This window comes from Scyliorhinus canicula, chromosome 8 (assembly GCF_902713615.1).
Source record: "Scyliorhinus canicula chromosome 8, sScyCan1.1, whole genome shotgun sequence".
In the NCBI taxonomy this organism is placed as follows: Eukaryota; Metazoa; Chordata; class Chondrichthyes; order Carcharhiniformes; family Scyliorhinidae; genus Scyliorhinus; species Scyliorhinus canicula.
This window is the reverse complement of record NC_052153.1, coordinates 68012507-68030472: the sequence shown is the minus strand read 5'-3', so window position 1 is coordinate 68030472 and position 17966 is coordinate 68012507. Positions and strand designations below refer to the sequence as shown.

Sequence of the window (17966 nt, the reverse complement as noted above, 5' to 3'; positions counted from 1 at the left end):
ACACCCCAGCCCTCCCCTCCCTATCCACTTAACCTATCCTGCATATCCCTGGACACTAAGGGTAAATTTAGAATGGCCAATCCACCTAACCTGCACATTTTTGGACTATGGGAGGAAACCACCCGAAGGAAACCCACGCATATACGGAGAAAACATGCAAATTCCCCACAGATAGTCATCCAAGGCTGGAATTGAACCCTCAGTCCCTCAGAACTTCTTTACTATGTGCCATTTTGAGAACCTGCCTTCTTTGCTTTCGGAGTTCACTGTGCAATAATACTTCGAGCCATACCTGAAACCCTTATTAATTCTTCCTTGGGCATTTCGTAGCTTAATTTTACCAATTATTTTGTTCCAATTTTGTCTTCCGTAATAGCCAAATCTGTTAAAGATGCTTTCATCCTCATTCTGTTTGTCTTTCATCCTTATGCTGCATTTACATCTGCATCTGGTTTCTGACTATTTCAAAATCTGTGAATTATTGAATCTGCTACATGTTGTCATCGTCGAATGTCTCATTTGTTCCATGAAGGTCGAAGAAAGTGACTTTCCTTAGGAATTTCTTTGAACGCAGCAGACATATGAAACAACAGGGTTTCTTTTTCTAGGAATATGACAGCAATTAGATCCAATTGCCTGTTTATTTGAGGTATCTTGGCACAAGATACTTGCAGTGAGCCAGGCATCCCCATTTTTAGTCAATTTTGTTATTGCAATCTGTTAAATTGCATATGTATTCCTCCGTGAAATGATCATCTGTTTTCCTAAATCTGTCAAGTTCGGAGCATGCCTCATACACATTTAACAGATCATCTTGTGGACTTTATCCAAGTACTCTGCCGGAAAGTCAAAATCTCCTGTCCATTCCTGAAGTCACGGACTCGGAGTAGGTTATAGTTTTACAGTGGTTAGCAGTTAGCACAGTTAGCACCCTGCCTCACAGCGCCATGAACCCGGGTTCGAATCCCACCTTCGATGACTCCTGATGTGGAGTTTGCACATTCCATCCATGTCTGCGTGGGTTTCCTCCAGGTGCTCCGGTTTCCTCCCACAGTCCAAAGGTGTGCAGGTTAGGTGGATTGCCCATGCTAAATTGCTCCTTAATGTCCAAACGTTAATTGGGGTTCTGGGATTACATGGATAGGGTGGGGGAGTGGGCCTAGATAGGGTGCTCTTCGGATAGTTTAAACAGACTCAATGGGTCAAACGGCTTCCTTTGGCACTGCAAGGATTCTATACAGGTATCTATATATCTTGCCTAACTGATGTATATTCATGTATAGAATCATAGAATATAATTATAAAACAGTTATAGCAGAGAAGGAAGCCGACAAAAACTGAGTGTATTCTCAAAATCTGTATCTGACATCATTAGGGCGGCATGGTGGTACAGTGATTAGCACTGCTGCCTCGCATGGTCAGGGACCCGGGTTCAATTCCGAACACGGATCTCCCCGAGCCTGCGTGGGTTTCCTCCTCCCTTTTCTCCCCACAGTCCAAACATGTGCTGGTTAGGTGGATTGGCCATGCTAAATTTCTCCTAAGTGTCCAAAGGTTAGATGGGGATAAGGCGGGGGATTGGGCTGAGGTACGGTGCTCTTTCGGAGGGTCAGTGCCGATTCGCTGGAACAAATGGCCTCCTTCTGCACTTTGCTTTGATTAGGGAAGCACATGAGAACTTAAGAAATTGGAGCAAGGGTAGGCCAAACAATTGCTCAAGTCTGTTCTGACATTCAGCATGATCCTGGCTGAACCTCAGCCTCAAATCTATTTCCATCCACTCCCCATATTTCTTGTTATCCTGAGAGATCCAAAATCTGTCTGTTTTAGCTGTATTACATTCAACGATGGAATATCCAGAACCTTGTGGAGACCAAGTCCTGCCTTCACATAGAGTTTACCTCCCATCATGTTTTATGGCACTGCCACCATGCCAGATGAGCGAGATTTCAAACAGATCTAGAAGTTCAAAATTGCACATCCACGAAAAGGTATGGACCTGAGCAACAGCAGAATTGTATTCAACCAGTCTGTAACCTAATGGCTCGGCATATTCCTCACTGTAACATTGTCAGCCAGCTGGGGAATTAATCTTAGTTCAATTAAAAATATAAGAGGGCAAGTCTTGAACAGCAGTCATACCTAAAGATGAGGTGTCACTTGGTGAAGCTGCACAAAGGACTACTTGTATGCCAAGCAGCGGAAGCAGTATACAATTGACAAAGCTTAGCAATCCCACAACTAGCAGATCAGATTTAAAAAAAAATCAATTTAGAGTACCCAATCCATTTTTTCCAATTAAGGGGCAATTTAGCGTGGCCAATCCACCTACCCCGCACATCTTTGGGTTGTGGGGGCGAAACCACGCAAACACAGGGAGAATGTGCAAACTCCACACGGACAGTGACCCAGAGCCGGGATTGAACCTGGGACCTCGGCGCCGTGAGGCTGCAGGGCTAACCCACTGCGCCGCAGTGCTGCCCCAGCAGATCAGATCTAAGCTCTGCAATCCTGTCACATCCTGTCGTGAATACTGGTGGACAGTTAAACAACTAACAGGAGGCGCAGGCTCCACAAATATCCCCATCCTCGTCATGGGGGAACCCAGTATATCAGTGCAAAAGATAAGGCTGAAGCATTTGCAACCATCTTCAGCCAGGAGTTTCATGTGGATTGTCCATCTCTGCCTCCTACTGAGGACCCCAGGATCATAATAGTCTTCAGCCAATTTGATTCAACTTAAGGCTCCTTCGACAGCAACTTGCAAACTGTGATGCCTACCTCTAGAAGGACATGAGCAGTAGATACAAGTTCCCCTCCAAGTCACACACCATCTTGATTTAGAATTGTATTGCTGTTCCATCAATGTTCTTGTGTCTTAATCCTGACTTCCTTTCCTAACAGCACTAGCGGCTTCCATGCGGATTCAAAATGGCGGCACACCATCAGGTTCTCAAGGGTGATTAGGAATGAGCAATGAATGCCGACATAGCCAGTGACACTCGCTTCCCATGACTGAATAAATTAAAAAAGAACTTTTGAAAGCTTTTTATTTCTAATTTAACCTGCATATATTACCGGTAGAGTTTTCTGAGTCCTAACATAAATAACTGGCTAGCATAGGGAGATACATTTCCTTGTATCTGTCAGCATTGTTAATATGTTTGGACTGCTGTCTCAAATAATATGTGGTCCTGAATGAAGCAAAACTTTTCATAAAAAAACACTTTGAAGTAACTAAAATTTGTGTAGGCTACATAAAGTACTTATATTTCACATTGGCATTCGGCAATGGTTCAGCAAATGAGATGAAAGTGTCTGCTCTCTCTGAAAGTTGAGAATCTCAAATATGTTGGAACAGTCTCATTCAGGTTCCAACTGGGCACAAAGCCACAAAAGAAACTATTGGCTTGGTGATAATTTGTCAGTATCACTGAACAAATTAAAGGGGTAAAATTAAAAACTCAGGCAACTATATTAAAGATTGATCTTGTGATGTGGAGGATTCCAGTATGTGGTCAGTGGAGTGAAGGAGGACCTCTTTATTGCATATGTTTAGATGAGGGGTGTTAGATCCGAGATAAGCAGCCATGCATAAACAGTGGTTTAGAAAAGGTTTACTACTAGTTACAGTCAAACACCACCACTCCCTGGAGGGCCGCCTTAGTTTTTATAATAGAGGGGCTACCCCTGTTAAGGGGAAGCCCTGCCCTTTTACCGCGGAGGTTTGTTTTCCCCGGAGGGAAACCTGATGGTTCCTATCTTGTGACCTCTGCTGGGATTATAACAATGTTTTTTTTAAATATAACTTTAGAGCACCCAATTCTTTTATTTCCAATTAAGGGGCAGTTTAACGTGACCAATTCACTCAACCTACACACTTTTTTGGGTTGTGGGGTGAGCCCCACGCAGACTCGGTGAGAATGTGCAAACTTTATACAGATAGTGATCTTGGGCCGGGATCGAACCCGGGTCCTCGGCGCCGTGAGGTAGCAGTGCCATCCACTGCACCACCATGCCGCCCCCATTATAACAAGGAGTTCTCCACTTTTCTTTTCAATTTGCTTTGATTTTATTCAGTTTATAATAATAATAATAATCTTTATTGTCACAAGTAGGCTTACATTAACACTGCAATGAAGTTATTATGAAAATCCCCGAGTCACCACACTCCATGGCCTGTTCGGGTACACAGAGGGAGAATTCAGAATGTCCAAATTACCTAAGAGCACATCTTTTGGGACCTGTGGGAGGAAACTATGCTCCCGGAGGAAACCCACGCAGGCACGGGGAGAATGTGCAGACTCCGCACAGACAGTGACCCAAGCCAGGAATCGAACTGGGACCTTGGCGTTGTGAAGCAACAGTGCTAATCACTATGCTAATGTGCCGCCCATATATGCAAAAGAATAAATACACCCAGGGAATAAGTGAGAAATAGAATATTTTATCCTGATAATATCCTGAAGTATTATCTGGCCACAATGATGTCCCACTGCTTTAGTGTTTTAATGTTATTTTATGTGCTTGTTGCATAGGTGAAATTTCATGATCAAATTCTAAAGCATAACTATAGCCACACATTATTGTTATATAATTAAAAATATTAAGACATAAGTACTAAAATACTTTTACAACTTGGTATATTAATAATCTCTTGTGCACACACAACCCTGAACTCTGGACAGTAAATAACGTAGCATGTCACTCATTAATATTTATTCTTATGGCATTCAGATGCATCTTCCTTGTATTGTAATGTCATGTCAAAAATTGGATTTTACTGGGCTGTTCTCGTAGCTTCTGTAAATATAGCTGAAGTATGTTTTACTCATAAATCTGAATATCAAATACATTCGAAAACCCCACTTTTTTTGAACCTCATTAATCTTTAGCGTGGAAAGTCTAGTTGTTGGTCTGCATTGTTTGCCTTGTCGTGAACATGTCAAAAAGAAACTTATTACATGTAGCTTGTATTTATTATACATCTTACTTTTCTAACCATCTTATTAACTTTAGCCTATAACTGGCCTAGGCTTAGGGTATTGTGATGTAAGTTTATATGCAGCAGCCGGAAATTATCTGAAATGCAATCTGAAACGAGGGTTTTGGGTAAAGGATAATAGACTATACCCGTACTCAAACAGCCCAAAGTAGGAGCTAGAAAGGTGTAAGAAGCTGAGAACAGAAAGATCAACGCTGTAATTTAGCATGGTAATTTGTCAATATTTTCTCTTCTCCCATTCCTTCAGTTGTACGTCAAAAATTGGATCTTAAACAGCCCAAAGAAGTAGTTTTAAAATGTGTTCTCGGGATGTGAGTGATGGGGCTGTTTAGCACACTCGGCTAAATCGCTGGCTTTGAAAGCAGACCAAGCAGGCCAGCAGCACGGTTCGATTCCCGTAACAGGCGCCGGAATGTGGCGACTAGGGGCTTTTCACAGTAACTTAATTGAAGTCTACTTGTGACAATAAGCGATTTTCATTTCATTTCATTTCATGTTGGCACTGAATTTATTGCTCTGAGAGTCATGGAGAGTCATGGGAGTCATGATTTGTCATCACGTTTCAACTCCGAGGTTTCTTATTGCAGATTTTTTCTCCTCTTCCCTGAAAGGTGTTGGTCTTATCAGATTATGGTTTTATAGCTGCTGCCAGTCTTAATGTTATCTCATTTAAGTGGCTGTCTTTCATATGTTTGGTCAGCCATTGAGTGCTGCCAAGCTAGAGGGCATTGTAATCACGTTCAATCCAGTCCTCATTTGCCACCCATATTGTTTACAATCGACTGGAGATCCAAAACTGGAACACTTGTGATTTTTCCCTAACCTCCTTTATCTGTAGCCTAGTGCAGGCCTGCTCGTATCAATTAACTAAAGAGAAAACCAGAAATCAACCATGGGACCATCTGGCCCTGTGTGGCTTAGCACCCGAGCATGAGGCAATTGGGAGAACTTTGTAGATGTATCTAATGTAATCTAATGTATACTATTTAATATCAAACCACGTGTTAAACAGTATCTTGGAAATTCCTTCAAGTGGCTCCTGTGTTATGGTGTTACTTCACTGAAGTTGCAGCGGAAACCAAGCGTACAGATTAATGTGGGGTTTCCACTGCATTTCCAGCAAAGTAACATTCAAAGTGTGGAAGTGGTGGAAGAAGCACAGCGGTGTTTGCTTGATTGGCTGTTTTAGGCTTTGGCAGTGCATTCAATGAAATGCTGCAAAATTGGCACAAACCCAGTGCTTAAGTTATTACTTTGTAGTTTCTGGGTTTTATCTGCCAAACTTATGGCAGATGATTGGGAGAACCCATTTGAAAATTCAAGCCATTGTGTCTTTCATGTCCTCAGGGCATCCTAAAATATTTCCCAGCCAATTATTTTTTAAAATATAGTTACCATGCACTTCTCGTAAGTGCCAGCCTGACCATCTCCATCACGAGTGACACTAACCACCTCTCCTTGACGTTCAATGGCATTATCATCAGTGAATCGCCCAGTGTCGAGATCCCTGGGGTTACTGTTGGCCAACAATTGAACTGGTCCGGCCATATAAATACTGTGGCTACAAGAACAGGTCAGAGGCTGGGAATTCTGTGGTGAGTAAGTCACGTTCTGAGTCGCCTGTCCACCATCTATGAGGCACAATTCAGGAATGTGTTGGAATACTCTCTGTTTGCCTGGATGAGTGCAGCTCCAATAACTTAAGAAACTTGACAGCATCAGGGCAAAGCAGCCTGCTTGATTGGCACCCCAATTACAACCCTTAACATTCACTCCTTCAATCACCAAAGCACAGTGGCAGCAGTGTGTACCATCTACAAGATGCACTGCAGGAACTCATAAAATCTCCTTCAATCCCCCTACCTTTAGGAGGACAAGGGTGACTTACAAATTCCCCTCCAAGCCACACACCATCCTTATTTGGAATTGTCTTGCTGTTCCTTCATTGTCATTGGGTCCTGGATATCCTGGAACTCCCTTCCCAACAGCACCGTGAGTGTACCAACACCACATGGATTGCAGAAATTCAGGAAGGCAGCTAATTTTTGAATATTATTCAGTGGTTTGAGGTCATTTCAGAGGGTAGTTAAGAGTCAACCACACTGCTGTGGTTCTTGAGTCATATATAGGCCAGATCAGATAAGGATGGAAGATTTTCTTACCGAAAGGATGGCAGTAAAATCAGATGAATCACCATTAATGATGCTGGATTTTTATTCCCAATTTAATTTAATAAATTGAAGTTTAATTTCCTAGTTCCCCTGTGTTTGAACCCATGTCTCAGGATCATTAGCCTAGACCTTGGGGTTACTAATCCAGTAACAAAACCACTATGCGCCATAACCCAGGTTATGTTTTGGTCCAGGGCATATGTTGACCGAGACTGGGAGAGCTCTCCACTCTTCTTTGAATAGTGCCATTGTGTTTTTTTAATATATAGTTTGATGAATAAGCAGAAAAACCTTCATTTTACACCTCATGCACCTCTAACAATCAAGTCAGTGAATGAGGCTTGGACTCAGCATTTTGACTCAGAGGAAAGAGTACTACCAGTGAGTCATGCTGTTGCCGACACTCTGCAACTATCCCTATTTACTTGTTCTGTTTTGTTCCAATATCTTAAGGTTTAGAGAGTTGCTAAATCAATGTAAGAGATGCTGTGGTTACACATTGGTGTAATGGCTCTATAAACTAGGACTGCCCAATATTATCAACATGTTTCTAAAAAAACATAATCCTTTAATATTACTTTCTCTATAATGAGCATAGCAATATCAATTTAATGGTGTTATAATCAGAACCACCAGACAATAATATATTGCAAGGGGAATGGAATATAAAAGTAGGGGCAGTTTTCCCTCCGCTGTACAGAGCCTTGGTGAGACTACATCTGGTGTTCCGTATACAGTTTTGGTCTGCTTGTTTGAAAAGGCTATAATTCCATTAGATCAGTTCCGAAAATGTTCACTTGACTCATTCCTGGCATGAAGGGCTTATGAAGAAAGGTTGAACAAGTTGGGCCTATACCCATTGGAGTTCAGAAGATGAGAGGTGACCTCAGGAGATGTATAAGATCCTGAGGGGGCTGAACAGGGTGGATACCGGAAGGATGTTTCCTCTTGTGGAGGAAACTAGAATACATAGTCCAAGCATAAGATTGAAGACTGTGATTAGGTGAATTTTTTCCTCTCAGAGAGTCATTAGCCTGTAGAATTTTCTTACGCAATGAATAGTGGAGGCTAGCTCATTGAATATATTCAAGACCGGGGTAGGTAGACATTTGAAAGACAAAGGAGTCAACGGTTATGGGGGCAGAGAGGAAGGTGGAGTTGAGACCACAAACAGATCTGCCAAAGGACCTACTAGTGCTCCTAGTTTCCTAAAAGGACCAAATCATTAACATCAACTGTGGGATTCTCAATCGGCGGGATCCTCCCTTCGCTGGCAGTGCACCCATGTCCACGGATTTCCCGATGGCAAGGGGTGGCCACAATGGGAAACCCCATTTGCCGGCTGCAGGAACGGAGAATCCCGCCCCAAATATAAACAGAAATTGCGAGAAACACTCACTGTTCAAGTAGCATCTCTGAAGAGAGAAAGAGAATTAATAGGTGGAATTTAACGTTGGAAACTGGAGCATTTCCCAATGATTGGTGAACTACTGGGAACCTTGCTTGCTTCTGTTGGTGAAAGCTTGCCAGAATTATGTGTCTAAAATGCTCTTAACTGACCAGCAATGGGTGTTCCTAGGATTTAGAACCTGGGATGAAAATTACTTCCACTCGAAAGCTGCCGAAGAATCTGAGACTGGCAGCTCTCCCCTGCTTGTCGCTGCCTCCAGGAACAGTGGTAGATAATAGAGGTCTAGGATTGTTGAGGGACCCAGGCTGCAGGTGTGTGGGTAGGATGGGGCCACGGGGGAGCAATCATGCTGGCTGGAGGTGGGGGCTGGAAGAAAGGACAGAGGATGACTCTCAACGGGTCATCTCCTTCCCAATGCTGGGCCTCTTGATGAGGCACTGAGTGCCTTTGAATGAGGAACATCCCTCCCCCGGGAGCCCACAGTGGTTTTCTAGCACGGCGACCTCCCTGCTGGTTGAATACCAGCATTGATGGGATTAGGCACATACTGTCCACTTAAGAGTGTCAATCTGTGTCTGGATGGGAAGATTGCCCAGCAGACTTCCCAGCTTTTTGAGGATCAGGGCAACTTGGCCAGAAATTTATTAATTTCTGAATTTAACAGGGCATGATTGGAGCCCAGATGTTTGCTATCCAATTTACTCCTTAATAACGGTGAATGCTCCACCGTTACATTTGCTGCAAAATCTAGGCCAGCATATAATCAGACACAGCAAAATCTCTATGTAATCTAAATCTCTCACTTGAGAATGAAACTTAACTTCATATTTGTCTACCTCTTCTTACCTGCAGCTATTTGTCGAAACACCTGTGGTGATGGCTTCTGTTCACGCCCCAACATGTGCACCTGCTCCAATGGACAAATCTCACCCAATTGTGGAACGAAATCTCGTAGGTTTCTAAACATTTTCTTTTGTAAACTTACAATTCTTGATGTTATAGTCAAGGGACACTTTATATACCTCAGCAATTCATACAAAAGATTATGTATGATTTTAAGTGCGGTATTTTATGTAGTTAGTGCTATTGTATAAAATAATGGATTAATGAGTGAAGTTTTTCTGCAATTTATTTAATTAGAATTAACTGTGATGGTTTGGTTTGTATTGTAAGAGAGTCAGCCTGATGTTTTTTCTGCCTAAAATCCAATAAAATAATTTAATCAATGACTCATATCCATGCTATGATTGTAGTCATCATTTCTACTGTGGTACTTGTGGGAGATTAATGGTAAATGAATACCTTTTATAGTTCAACAGTGCAATATCAGATGCATGAATGGAGGGAATTGTGCTGAAGATCATTGCCAGTGCCAAAAAGGATACACAGGAACGCACTGTGGACAACGTAAGTAGATTTTACTGATGGATATGTGATATAAGTCACAGTTCAACAAGATTAGAGTGCTTCACTGAAGACTAGTCCTAAGAGCATTTTGACATCAAATTCCACACTCAGATTTAATCAGTTTTAATCTGCAGATAGATATTTTGCTGTCATTCGCTCTTTCATACAAGTAAAAAGGAAAATATGTTCCTCAATAAATTGTGGGGTAAGAATTCTTCTGATCACTATTTGTAGCCGATGGAGAAAGTTGATTTAAAGAAGAGAGAAATATGACAACTTTGAGAACCTCTGAGATCTCCTGAGGTTCAGCACTCATGATACAAAACCTATGGCATCCGGAAATATTCTCTTTAGGACAGGAAAATGTTGATAGGACTGACAATCTCCTCTCTTTATAACACCACAGGATAACATTTCCGAGTTATTGTTCTGGACATAGTTTTGTGTGGTGGAAGCATTTATTGGAAATTCAGGTGCAGAGATTAGTGAATCACTTTCTTGTGTAGTTTTCCATCCACAAATTTCAATACATAGAAGAATATGGGAGCTTGAGTTGGGTATAATGACCTCTAATCTCGGATCTACTATCTCCGGAATTTCAGCACTGCGACTTCTCTATCAAACTTTCTTATCTCCCCATATATACATGAAGTGTGTGTCTTCTAGAGAACTTTATTTCAACTGTGTTGCTCAGTCCTTTTAAACAAATAATTTGTCCTAATTGTATCTTCACATTGAAAGTCACTAATAGAGTCTGATGACTTTTCATATTGTTCAAAGAGTTTTCAAAAACGATTAAACAATATATTTTTATATTATCATTTAAATAAAGGCATCAGTGGTATTAATTTTCTTTCTGTGTCCTCCAGTCCTTTCCTTGAGATGGTGATTTGTATTGAGCAAACTTTCATTGGTGACGATTATCGCCAGGATAATAAAACTATGCTTAAATAATTTATGTACATTTTTTAATTCCTGATTTTCATTTGTCATGATCTCATTTCTGATACCGCACTACTCCTTAGAGCCATGTTAAAAGTTGCTAAAGATATTGGGAAAAACTCTCCCGCCAGGGAGAATTTAGTTAGGGGCTCCTTGGGAGGGTTCTCCCTAGTTAGGGAGTTCCTGGGGGGGGGGTGGTCTCCCATTTTAGGGGGCCGGTGGGGGTGGGGGATTTGGTAGGGGAAGGGTGGCCAGGATGTGCATTGTAAGGGGTGGCCAGGATGTGCATTGTAAGGGGTGAGGGTGGTCCTCAGATGGACTTTGGGAACAACCCCCTTGAGGAGTTACACCCTTGGCCCACTGCGAGGTCCACCACGTCAGGCTCACGTTTGATGAGACCTGTTGTAAATCCCGCTCACGTGATCTCGGTCCAGAGGGCCAGAGAATCACGCAGGGGCAGAGAATCTGATGCCAGGCCCGTTAGGTCTTAATGGGTCTTAATGATCCATTTGCACCCATTAGCATCCTCCCGCTGGCATGTGGGCATGAACCCTGATCCCGCCGGCAGCGGGAGGCCCAGCCTCGACCTTTAATTCGGCTGGATGCCCAATCTCTCCCTGATCACAATTCGCGATCCCAATGCCGAGGGGTGGAGAATTTAGCCCATTAGATTCAATGGAAGCATTTTTGTTTCGTTAAAAGTAATTTTAATTAAAATGTGGTATTGTTGGATTTTTAAATTCTTCTACAACATTCATAGACTGTTTGTTACTTCATCAATAAATTGCTATGGAGACTTTCCTCAGTTTGCGGAATAAAGGACTCGTTTCCTGTCTTCAAAGGTCATATTTGTTCACATGTTCATGCCCATAAGTTGTCTCTCAGGAGAGCACTGTGATTTTCTCTGGAGATTTTGCTTACTACCAAAGTCATCTATGCTTACTTGCTAGAAAGTGTGATCATAGTGGGACATGAATGGCTGAGTCAAGCATTGACTGCAAGAAATATTTGTAGAGATATGTGAAGAATGTACGAGACTGCTAAAAATTCCTTAGAAAGTTTAATCTTACATTTTCTTCGAACTAAAAACTGTAAATTATATGTTCCCTTTGCAGTACTTGGGTTGTGGTTTTATATTGGCTCAGTTTGATTTCAACTTTACTTAACCTGTCAAATATTCCCAAACTACGTACCAGTCCCTCGTTAGGCACCAACAGTACATTTATAGTAGGTCAATGAGGATAGAAGCTCATTTAACCTTATATATCACACATTGCACAGTGTGATTCGTCAATAAAATAGTATTCCGAGGAAATTAACTTTAGTGTTATAATTTCTGTGAAGTGTTTTCAATTAAATTATTTGCAGGTGGACATCTGTGGAAACCATTGAGGTATTTAGAAACATTCCCTTGTGGTGTTAGGCATTTCATTGAGCACAGTCTGTGGTTCTCTGTTGGTGTTCAACAAAACACTCGTAAAACACTGTCATTTTGCTTTGTGCCGCAGCTGTCTGTGAAAATGGTTGCCAGAATGGTGGTCGGTGTATTGGACCTAATCGTTGTGCGTGTGTGTATGGATTTACTGGTCCCCAGTGTGAGAGAGGTAAGAATAAGTAATCTTTGACTTCTGCAGGCAAAATTGCTGAATTCAATGCACAGTATTTGAAAGTTAAAGTTTATCTGAAATAAACAAAGATGAGGAAATGTGAGAATAGAAACGTTGTCAAAAACATCATGTTGGGACTTGCTTCCAATGGAAAAATCTTGAAACTATTAACTGATGTGATGTTTAAAAATCTATGATAAATAATTGAATGTACTGACATTATGGAAGCAGATGCCAAGTACCACTTGCAAATATGATTTCTTTTTTTCTGCAAGTTATAAGAAAACGTTAGAGTTGGTATTTAAATGGAATCAATTTAAGACAAACTTTTCTGGTCGAAACCACATTAGTATTTGACTCAGTGAGTGCACCATTTAGTACTTAAGTATAATTAATGTTGGAGCTTGAATTGTATGATTTGTTAGCTCTGATCTCTTACTAATGATGTGCACAGCAGGCTGTCCTCAACTCTATTAGTGCTAGTTGTCCTGGAAGTGCTATTGTTGCATTTATTGATCTTTTAAGAAAAATTGTAGATGTATTTGGAAGTCCATCCAGGTCCAACTCTACACAAGCAAATTGAAAATGCTTACAGAATCATCTTGCAATTGTCCTTACCATTCTTTTTAAGTTTGTACTCCAAAGGGAAACTTGTCAGCGGATTTTCTGATAATCACGTGATTGGAGGGGGTTAAGGGCGGTCTAACTGTTATATTCAGTCATCATTATTGCGGCGAAGACTTGAAAAAATAGCTGATCATTTCCTGCCTGCTATTATCATATGTTAATATGTTAGGTAATTAATTTTGTGATTTCCTGTTCCTAACTCTTTCAGCATATGTGAGGAACATATTGGCCCCAGTAGTGAACCCCCAACATATCTTGGCTGGGTAGCTGGGTGGGCAATATTCCCCACCAGGACCTCATAGTTGGAAAATTATTTATTTTAAGTGATTCCGTAAACTCCTGTTAAGGGGGCCCGGCTCAATTTATTGTTGGTAGCTTCTGCGCCTGAGCGTTTTGAGGTATCTAGACTTGGGAGGCCATTTATTATGTCATCAGTTGGTGCCGGATGTGTTATTGGATGATCGGGGGAAGGGGAAAGCAGTTGCTGGAAGTACCCTTCTCGAGAAGCTCAAGGAAGATATTTAAGTTTAACAAACCCCCAGGACCTAACAACCTACATCCTAGGGTTCTAGCTGCACAGGTTGCGGATGCACTGGCTTCAGATTTCCAGAATTCTCTAGATTGTGGAATGGTCCGAGCAGTTTGGAAATGAGCCAATCTTAGCAAATTCCTATTCAAGAAAGGAGGGAGAGAGAAAACAAGAACTACCCAGGCCAGTTAGCCTGACATCAGTCAGTGGGAAAGTGCTGGAAACTATTATTAAGGGACGCCTTAATAATGCACTTAGAAAATCATAATATAATTGGATCAGGTAAACATGGTAAGGAATTTTCCATTCTGGAGACTGTCTGAAGATGGGTGGGAAAGCCAGTGTGATTCCCACTAGTTGGCGTGCCACGTGAACACGTGAAAACTTCCACTTCTCAGCTTATTAATTCATCCATGAGGAACATGGCGAACCTCGTGGCGGGGTGGACAGGAAGCCGCCTGCCCCGCTATTACCTCAAGGTCCTGGTGTCATATTTCAAGGTAAATCAGCCAGCCATTCATTCTACTACTACTACTACTATTACGAGAGTTCTTGTGGCTGTCGTCCATACTGGAAAAGCTGGCAGATGTGAGCAACCACATTTCAAGACATACAAAAGTGCGTTTGCCGTTGTCTTTCGCTTAACTCTAGGGCCTTGATTGTGCAGCCTCGTCGCGCCCGACTCGGTGATGCGTCGAAGCTAGTAACTCGTGCGAGGCCTCTCGTGAGATTTATGACGCTTGGGACACCTCGCGAGTTCCAACGGGATCTCCTGAGACGTCGCGATCTGAATCTTGCCCTCAGTGGGCGGGACCCAGAGTTGCATATTTAAGTGTTCAGTTAAGCTTAATTAAATATGTCTGCGCCATGTCTCCCAAGACCCGGGATCGAACGCCCGTGCTTTGGAGATCAAGCCACAGTGCCATTTAGCACTGGTCAACACAAACGTGGACCAGGCGTAACGGCACCTGGGGGGGTTGAGGTGCACCTGGCATAATGGCACCTGAATAGGTCTCCCAAGATATCAAGTGTCCCCGGATGGTCAGGCTCTGGGCAGGGTGGTACTCTGGCACTCCCGATGCCACCTGGGCACCTTGGCACTCCCGATGCCACCTGGGCACCTTGGCACTCCCGATGCCACCTGGGCAGTTGTCTCCTGGGCAGCCTAGCAGTGCTCGTCAGTGCAGGAAATAAATGTAGTGGGGCCTCGACGGGATTCTCCTCACTGAGCCCCTCCAAAATGTCTTGTTTAAGAGCGCCCAAAACGGAACAGTTTTTTCCCATTAAATCGTGCCCCAGATAAAAATACTTGCTATTGCTGATCCCACTGCATCTTGCTATTCAGGACCTTGCTCCTCCCAGCCCCATGCCATGTGCGATGCACCCTTCTTATCTGGATCAGAGCCACTACCAAGGCAGGGTTGCTTGCAGCATGCATCATCAACGCCTGAATGGATGTGTGAACAGATTGAATTGATACATATAAGTGAGCATGTCCTTTGCATGTTTCCCTCAATCTCAAAGCCAGAAGGCATGTGCTAAATCCTTCACTTGCCCTCTGTCTAGACTTGGCATCCTCATCCCACCCCACCCCTTCCAGGTAAAGGACATCATGGAGATCCAGAGATGGATGTTCATCCTGTTCATACATGAATGCATTTGGAGACCTTAGTTCTGTGACCAGGGTGATGAGAGCTATGTCCAAGAAGCCTCAAGCAGACATTTTTCTGCTTGTCTCGACTGTCCTTGAAACTCAGGAGAAACGCTATTGCCTTGGCAGCATAGAAGACTAACCGCATGTTCCTTTATCAACCATGACCATTCACCTGGGACGTTGGAGTTGTGAGTTGCCCACCCTCCATCAATGGCGCACCATGGAAACATTCTTCCTCCATCCCTCCTATCACCCCTGCCTCTGACAGCAGCTAAATGGACAGAATAAATGGCAGCTGTCCACACCTTGCTGGGAACTTGATGTTATGAGACCTATGAGTCGGGAGCAACCATGCTACAATGTGGACTTAACCATAGAGACGTGAACACAAGTGAACTTCTTTGACATCCAGCTGCCTCATAATTGTTAGGGCGTCCCTTTTGTTTTTTGCAAAAGCAGAACTCAGTGGACTGACCTTGAACTTCATCCACCACCTGGGGGGATCTCATTAATTGACTAACTGCATGGTCAAGGTCAGTTTGGGAAAAATTGGTGTGCATCACCATTCAAATTTGCTTTACCACCTTCTATCCTCCCCCTGCCACTCACCAAATCCCACCTCCCCCCCATATCCCCACCAATTAGGATAGACCCACTCGGTATCACCATTCCACTGCTCACTGTTATCTGGAGCCTATCGTGATCTACCTCCAAATGGCTTTTTCCCATCAAAGTTACCATCTCCATGCTCACTTTGTCCCTGCCCCCTCTTGTTATCCAAACCACCTGTCTATTCCTCCTCAGTGATTTATCCAATGGGACCTTAGACCTGTCTGACTCTCACCCTGGATACCATCCACTCCACCAACACCCCCCCCTCCCCCATACACACACACAGGTATTCATACCGTCAATTTGAGTGTTTATTAAAATCAAAAATAAATATTTATTTGAAGAGAGGGAGGGTCCATTGAGTTTTGCTTTTGCAAAAAACATCGAGTTAAAAGTGCCATCGTTAAGAAAGAAATTTTATTTATTTTACCTTTATCAAGATGCCCTCAAATACTTTGCACCATGAAGGATTCTTGAAATGAAGGAAATGTTGTTTCGGCAAAATCAGCAGATAGTTTGCATTCAGGAAGCTCTTACAAGCATCAGAAGCACGGATGTCAAGCCAATCTGCATTTGGTGATGATGATTCTTGACTAGAACACAAGCAAATCATCTTACTCTTTCTCCTCTAGTTCCTTCAGATATTTTACATGCTTTGGCGTAAAGTCTCTTCCAAAGACCATCTCTGGCAACGCAGTAAGTCCAGGTTATGTTCTCAAGTTGGCAATGGGACTTGCCAACTTGAGCTAAATGGACAGAATAAATGGCAGCTGTCCACACCTTGCTGGGAACTTGATGTTATGAGACCTATGAGTCGGGAGCAACCATGCTACAATGTGGACTTAACCATAGAGTCACAACTTTCTTACTTGGGTTTTCTTTGGCCAGCTGGGTGAAACTGATGCATCAAAAGTTTATAAAGCTCAATATACAATTTGATCCTCGATATTGTGAATTGCTGTTGTAGTTTAAAAAAAAATGAGAATACAATCTAATGTACAGTATAAGATGCTTTCTGATGTATAAACAATATAAACAAGAAGTGTAGTCTATACACCACATTCCACAGCTGAAGAAAGATCTTGATTAAAAGACAAGAAATCCAAGCTGAGGATTAGAGAGCAGGTTGGGTTTGCTTTGACTTTTAAAGGGAAACAGGTAAGCCCTTTGATCTAGATTCTTTCATGTTTCCATGGTGTTTGTTCCAAAACCAGATCCAGCACTAAATATCAGTTCTTCACATGACTGACATACCATCAAAATGAAAAGGAAAAACATTATTAAAAATAAACAAATATAAATATAGTGATGCGCTAGTTTGTACATGAAAATATCAAACCAGAAAGACATAAGATTGTTACTGTCACTTTATGAAAGATGTAATTTGGCCTTATTCCTGATTCTTTTCCTGGCATTGAAAAGACAGCAGATGGCGACTTTATTGTAGCTGTACAGAGCGGATGCGGACTACAGCAAGGAAAATGATAACAGCAGAGTTTATGTTACTCAGAGAAACCACATCAAAGCATATGACCTACAAGTGGGTCAAACGATGCCTGAACCGTTTGCTCATCGTTGCTACACTGGGATGCAGATGTGGTTCCAGCTGTTTTATTACGGAGTACCAAATTTGCAAATATTTAAAAATGTTGGAGTGAAATGTACCAAGTTTGAGTTCTTTGAGGCACGGTTTTGCTTTTGATCATAGAATCACAGAATTGTTACAGTGAAGAATGAGGCTTTTTGGTCCATTATTTTAGCATCAGCTCTCCGAGCGAACGATTCCCTAACTGGAACAGTTTTGCCCTGGCTACTCTGTCCAGATCCCTCATAATTTTGAATACATCTATCAAATCTCAACTCAGTCTTGTTTCTTGTTTTCTTCAAGGAAAACAGCGCATAACTGAAGTTTCTTATCCCTGGAACTATTCTCATTATTTCTTTTTGCACTCTCTCTAATGCCTTCATTTTTTTTTTCAATTTAGTGTACCCAATTCATTT

At 42.2% G+C, this 17966-nt stretch overlaps 1 protein-coding gene across 1 annotated transcript in view; it reads left to right on the top strand.

Moving 5' to 3' along the window:
- LOC119970306 (fibrillin-2) overlaps positions 1–17966 on the top strand; it is a 433007-nt gene that overhangs the window by 14421 nt on the left and 400620 nt on the right. The window contains exons 3-5 of the mRNA XM_038804706.1: positions 9440–9538; positions 9899–9994; positions 12445–12540. Of these exons, the coding sequence (XP_038660634.1) occupies positions 9440–9538; positions 9899–9994; positions 12445–12540 (291 nt within the window). The remainder of the gene's footprint in view (positions 1–9439; positions 9539–9898; positions 9995–12444; positions 12541–17966) is intronic.